At 40.1% G+C, this 7,333-nt stretch overlaps 1 protein-coding gene across 1 annotated transcript; it reads right to left on the bottom strand.

The window, feature by feature from the left end:
- Positions 1-378: 378 nt before the first annotated feature.
- LOC144948764 (olfactory receptor 1500-like) lies at positions 379-1,359 on the bottom strand. The gene has a single exon (XM_078878411.1). It carries the CDS (start codon positions 1,357-1,359, stop codon positions 379-381), a length of 981 nt encoding a protein of 326 aa, XP_078734537.1.
- Between the last annotated feature and the right edge of the window lie 5,974 nt (positions 1,360-7,333).

Below are 7,333 nucleotides of genomic sequence, written 5' to 3'. Positions count from 1 at the left end.
CTGCAGCTGTATGGGAGAGACAGTTGTGGATACGAGAAATATTGCGAAGATGAAAGTAAGCGGTCTTGCTCATGGAGGAAATGTGAGTAGAAAAGGAGATGTTGGAGTCAAGAATGAAACCCAGATTTTGTGCCTGTTGACAAATATGTCGATGGACAGTAGGTTGATGATGTGAGGTAATTGATGTTTTTTTTTATCAATAAAGTGAACTTCAGTTTTAGAGTGATTAAAAAAAGAAAATTTGCTGCAATCCAGTCAGAAACTGCAGTAAAACACGAAGATAGGGTGGGAAGTGGAATTAAATCAGATTTATTGAAACTACATATCTATTGGGTTAACTGAGGTATACCCTAAACTGTGCTTTGTGTTAAGCATCATTCAACCACGATCTGATACATTCACTTTGATTGTTGGACAGAAATGCACCTTTCTCAATATGTTGTTCAATTGCGTATTAATTGCGAGCCTCAGCTCAAGGGTGCGTAGGCAATAAATGAGTACGTTCGCAATCGGGCTGAGCAAAAAAACTAACTGAGTGGCGCATCTCAAATTGATGCCCTCGCTGTCTGCATCCTTCACAAAGCGCGGAAAAAGGATGTCTAAAAAAACTGACGTGAAAAACACAGCGAGTGCCATGAAATGCGTGCCGAATGTGTGCATAGCTTTGCTCCTGAATGCAGAGCTCGAATTCTTGCACTCAATAAAAATCCTAACGTAGGTGTACGCCACCACACAGAGAGGAAATACAACCAACGTTGCAACCATTGACGATCCGACAACATCCATTTTGCTCGTGTCACCGACAGCCAACTTTAATAATCCCATGTTATCACAAACTATGCCCTCGATTTGCCTGTTTTTTTCTCTTAATTGCATTGACAATTGAAGGATGACTATAATGCTGACTGTAACGATTGCAATGAGCCAGGACAGTAATGCCGTGAAAATGGATCTCTTTGCAGTAACCTTGGTGTGGTAGTGCAATGGGTAGCAGATAGCCATGTAGCGATCAACAGACATCATAGCCAATGTGAAAATCTCATTCTTGCCAGATATGTGAAGTGTGAACATCTGTGCGACACATGACACGTACAGGATCTCTCTGTCGCCTGTCAGGAGAACGTGCAGCTGCTTGGGCAAGCCACCGGTGCTGATAATGATGTCGCCAATTGCGAGATTGCACAAAAAAATGTGCATGGGCTTGTGTAAGTCTGTGGATACTGCCACCGTCACGAGCACCAACAGATTGGCTGCAGTTATAGTTAGGTACATCGCAAGGCACAGGCTGAATATCAGCACCTGTATAGAGTACGGGGCTTCAAATGTTGCGAGGAGGAGCACGGAGCTTCTGTTCTCCATAATTGCGTTCCTTGGGCTCCTGTGTCTATAGCCTGAGACCTTATCACGCAGTCCCTGTTGAAGTAACAAAACATTGTTAAATAAAAACATCATGGGACCTCCTTTTCCAGTACCAAAATATGAGAATAGGTTTTTTCCCCTTTTTTATCTGGCAACAAAACAGGTGTTAAGTTGTTAAAACACCAAAGTGAAACCGTTTATATTTCGGTACTGGCAAAGGAGCTCCCATGATGTAGATCATGGGTGTCGAACTCAATTTTATCTTGGGCCGCATCAAAGGGCCGGTTGTATCTGTAAGACTATGTAAATGTATCTACTCTTCATCATATTCAATAATGACCTCTGCATTGGATTATTACTGGTTTTAGTCGTAACTTAAGTAATAATTAACTCTGAAATTAGAAGTCTAGGAAAAATAATGGCAAGTAGATATTATATTCATTAGTCATAACCCTGTGAGCCATGCGGCTCTTGACTCGGGTGCAACCGCAATAAACAAAAACATGAACAATGGACATCTTAAAGTGACTACATGCAACAGAAAAATCCAGGAAAAAACAGCAAAGCCTTCCAGAAAAAACACCGTATATCAACACTGTGTGCAAAATTCCCAGTGGGATGCAAGTCAAACAATAACAACCATAATACAATTTAGATTGTAGTTAACTCTGTACTCCAACAAACACACATGGCTTAACCAAACCGTTTTCAAAATAACCAAAATAAAGCAAAACACAATGTAACAATGATCATAGGAACTGTGATTCAAATTTATACATAAGATGTACGACCAAATTTTGCAGCCATAGCTGGCTGCATGAGTCACTCCATAACAGCAGGAGTATCAGTCATAGTATCAATGTTCATCTGTGTCCCGCGACGGTTTCACTTTGAGTGCCGGGTTGTCACGTGACACCCGGCACTCCCCAGCCAGCAACTCTGTGAGGGCCACAAAATGGCCTGGCGGGCCGCATTTGGCCCGCGGGCCTTATGTTTGACACATGTGATGTAGATGCTCACCCCGAGCTTTCATTACTCTGATGGTGCGTTGTTTTTGTGCTGTACGCCTTTTGGCGTCCTCTGGTCTAACACCGTTTGAGACGAGACTCAAAAGTAAGCTGCCTCTGGTGTGGAGCAATCAGTTTCAAAGACAATGCTTATATTATCAGAGTATGGTTTTTGTTTGCATTTTGACCACAAGTTTTGTGGTTTATTCAGACATGATTCCTTCTAATAGGTTTCAGTTTGGTGTTTAAACAACGTAACACCTACAGTGAGGGAAAAAAGTATTTGATCCCCTGCTGATTTTGTACGTTTGCCCACTGACAAAGAAATGATCAGTCTATAATTTTAATGGTAGGTTTATTTGAACAGTGAGAGACAGAATAACAACAAAATAATTCATAAAAACGCATGTCAAAAATGTTATAAATTGATTTGCATTTTAATGAGGGAAATAAATATTTGACCCCTTCTAAATCAGATTTCTGGCTCCCAGGTGTCTTTTATACAGGTAACGAGCTGAGATTAGGAGCACACTCATAAAGGGAGTGCTCCTAACCTCAGCTTATTACCTGTATAAAAGACAACTGTTCACAGAAGCAATCAATCAGATTCCAAACTCTCCACCATGGCCAAGAACAAAGAGCTCTCCAAGGATGTCAGGGACAAGATTGTAGACCTACACAAGGCTGGAATGGGCTACAAGACCATTGCCAAGCAGCTTGGTGAGAAGGTGACAACAGTTGGTGCGATTATTCGCAAATGGAAGAAACACAAAGAACTGTCAATCTCCCTCGGCCTGGGGTTCCATGCAAGATCTCACCTCGTGGAGTTGCAATGATCATGAGAACGGTGAGGAATCAGCCCAGAACTACATGGGAGGATCTTGTCAATGATCTCAAGGCAGCTGGGACCATAGTCACCAATAAAACAGTTGGTAACACACTACGCCGTGAAGGACTGAAATCCTGCAGCGCCCGCAAGAGGAGTGGGACAAAATCCCTCCTGAGATGTGTGCAAACCTGGTGGCCAACTACAACAAACGTCTGACCTCTGTGATTGCCAACAAGGGTTTGCCACCAAGTACTAAGTCATGTTTTGCAGAGGGGTCAAATACTTATTTCCCTCATTAAAATGCAAATCAATTTATAACATTTTTGACATGCGTTTTTCTGGATTTTGTTGTTGTTATTCTGTCTCTCACTGTTCAAATAAACCTACCATTAAACTATAGACTGATCATTTCTTTGTCAGTGGGCAAACGTACAAAATCAGCAGGGGATCAAATACTTTTTTCCCTCACTGTATATTCTTGGTTCTTTCGTTAAAGTCACGTAGAAGGGAAATAATAAAATAATAAAAATATTAACGTCTCACGACGTTTCGACTGCAACACAAGTAATCATCAAAACTTAACACTTGTTTTGTTGCCAGATAAAAGGGAAAAACCCTATTCTCGAGTAAAAACAGTTTGTGAAAATACGTACAAATGCTCACTAATAATATGAACAATAACTGACGAACAATGGCTCAAAAATAGAAGAGAACTCACCTTGTTTTCGTTGCTTGAACTGAGAGCAGATCAGTGATGCTCGTATAATCTGCTGATTTATATGCGTTTTGGGGACCACGTGACCGTGAGCCTTCAGGCGCGATGGGAGGTTCCGCGCATGGCTGGTGCGTGCTGCAGCGCCCTGCGGATTTACCCATTGCCCATAGGAGTCTTTTGAGTCAAGATTAGCTCGTAATGTGATATGTATACCTCGGGTTGGGGGGTGACTGCATTAGAAGCAATTGGGTCTTGTTTCCAGTTGTGTTTTTTATTACTAAATACATTTTTCAAATGCTTCAACCTAATCTTTGGAAAAAAAAATACTGTATTAGAAGCATCTAGGTCAGGGGTCGGCAACCAAAATAACAAGAAGAGCCATTTCTTTCCAATTCGGTACAAAATTCAGTATTTCAAGAGCCGCAATGCATCTGAGTACATACTGTACATACGTACATATCGTCAAGAAGCAGCCCGTAAAGAGCCGCATGCGGCTCCGGAGCCGTAGGTTGCCGACCCATGATCTAGGTCATGTCTACAGTTATTTTTTTAAATCACTACATACATTTTTAAATGCTTCAACCTAAATTTTTGAAAAAATATCTTTTTAAAAGTCATCGTGTTGTATATGGCACAAATATAAAAATAGTGCATATGTCACGGAATTTGTTTATTTTCTTAGATAGTGTGTTAATGCATGTATAACTTAGAATGTATTATCTATGGTGGCTTTATATATAGAGTGCATTCATCGGTAGTGTTTTACTGTGGGCACCAAGTATGCAAGCCTCCATAACAGAATAAAATGAGATGTCACTTAGAATTCCATCATCCATTACTATTGCCCCTGGGTATCAATTCAAGATCTTGTATTCTAATGATTCCATATGCCTTCCAAGTGGGAATGTTATTGCTCAACGGGCTCATTAATGAACACATTAACTGCTGTAATGTAAATTATGACTTTCCGGGCTGTACCTGTGGGAATCCGCGTATCTGTAACCTATCTTCACGAGCCTGGCTCTTAATTGTCTTTCTCCTGAGTGTGTAGCTAGTTGTAATGTTGAGTCACTTCACGAAGACTTGGAGGGTTTAATTAGAGCCTAAATCATCGGTTTATGGGCTGTAATTAACCTCAACACGTGAAGACGTTTTAACAGTGTACTTAACTACGTATCTATTATGTTAAGTCAGCTTGGTCTTTTCAATGCACTAAAATAACACGGGCAACCGGCTGTCAAAACATTGCAAAACTCGATACACAAAGGGGTTTCACTTGAACACCTGGGCACATCGATATGTGAGTCCAGAACAGTTGCTTGGGAAATCACTCCCTTCCGTTCATCTGTTGAGGTCTCAAAAATTCCAAATATACAGAGTTAACAATAAGTAAATGTAGATATATCCAGTTAAATTATGACATCAATTTGAATGTTCAGATATATTTAGTTGCGCTGGTAAATTATGACATTTCGCATTTTCCTGTTTATTCCCTGTCCCCTCCTCTCTCCAAAATGTACGAACCTTCCCAGAATATCGACAAGGAACTCAGTGATGTGGTCATTATACGTTTATTTTTATTCACGATGGTGTTCACATTTATTTACAAATCATGGTGCACATTGATAAGTTGAAGAGTGTGTTGGCAGTTCCTTTCCGAGGTGTTAATAATACAACACGCAGGGAGTGGAGAGGTTTTTATTACAGCAGGGCAATCGAGATGAATTGACACAGCATGCACGTGTGTCTACCGAGCCTGCCCTGTCCCTCTCCTCCCGTGAATCGTAACGAGGCAGACAGGTCGGCTAAATTTATCAACAAAAATAAAGTTCTAATACGATGAGATGATACTCTGCGTCGTGTTCTGTCCTCCCGAGAAGTTGGCGACTCCACAACAGATGAGCACCATAACTTTGTGAAATAGCAACTACGCTTTAGGGGCCGTCCATAAATGACGTCACGTGATTTTGGACAATTTTTGCCCCCCCCCCTCGTCACTCGGCGTCACAAAAAAAGTCAGACCCCCCCCCTCAAATATGACGTCACAAAACTCTGCCCCCCCCCCAAATAAAACATGCTTCAAAAAAACATTTACTTTCATTAATTTTAATGTTTTTACCTACGTGACTTTACCGAAAAAACCTGAGAATATGAATCATTGCAGTCACGAAAGCTTCAAATCTAGAATTAATGCTTCAAATCGCTTTAAACTATTGTCATTGTAGTGCGTATTTAATGTGGCGCTGCACTCTGATGTTGTAGGAGAAAACATTTATTAAAAAGTATATTTAAATAAGTACAAAGTGTTGACTATATTTATTTAAAGTTGCGCATTTTGATGTGACGTCACATTTCGCAAAAACTCCCCTCCCTCGTCACACAGTCACAAATGTCTGACCCCCCCCCCCCAGGTGCGTGACGTCATTTTTGGACGGCTCCTTATTTTAAAATGTTCTTCCGAGGTGTATTTGCGTTTCCGCAATCGTTCCCAGACACAACCTATCCACCTTCCACGTCACACAAAACCTCAGTTCTGTCCCTCAACACGGAGCCCACCCAAATCTCAATGATGATAACAACCGCTTATCATATCTTTGAACAGTTGACGTACATTTTTTAACAAACATTTAACAAGAAACATTTTAATATTTAACGTCAAACGTCTGATAATACTGTATAAATGAAACAATACGTATTTATATTATTAATAATAAAGCATTTTAAAGATCGAATTACATGAACATGCAAATTATGGAAATAACATTTTACTGACAATAAACATATTAACAATTATTATATCTTATATCCCAATCGGGAATGTAACCTCTGCCAAAACATATTTTGCGCACCCCATGAGCTCAATGTTAAATTTAAGTTCTAAGTCGGCCATCTTGTGCATTCCCAATGAACAACAAAATCACATCAAATATGATCAATATCACGAGAAAAAATCATCACTAAAACACTCCAATTATCTTTCAACTCCGTGACGTCTATAGAATCGAGTTGTATTGGTAAAAATAAACAAGTTATATCCCGCGCAAAAAACGTCAAACAATAACACTGTAACTTTCAGTAAGTGTACAGCTCAAAACTTGCAATCATGACCATCACTAAAACACTATGATCATCTTTCAACTCCGTTACGTCTATTGATTCGATTTGGATTTACCAAAATAAGTGAGTTATTGACACCCGTGAATATAACTAGCTGTCACCACGAGGGCGACGCTATCGTATTAAATTTCCCGTGCAAAAATAAGGCAAACAATACACTGTAACATAGCTACCAACCCATACGGTTTACCGGCTTTCTTGTACAGAGAAATATAGTTTTCAGGTCCATACGGTGTACAGCCGTTTCAATTCGGGGAAAAAACTATTTTTGTTTGTCTATTTGTTTGTGTTTCTCCCTTGTGATGG

This window comes from Lampetra fluviatilis, chromosome 51 (genome assembly GCF_964198595.1).
Source record: "Lampetra fluviatilis chromosome 51, kcLamFluv1.1, whole genome shotgun sequence".
Lineage (NCBI taxonomy): Eukaryota > Metazoa > Chordata > Hyperoartia > Petromyzontiformes > Petromyzontidae > Lampetra > Lampetra fluviatilis.
The sequence above is the reverse complement of the archived record's forward strand: the minus strand, read 5'-3'. Positions and strand labels throughout refer to the sequence as shown.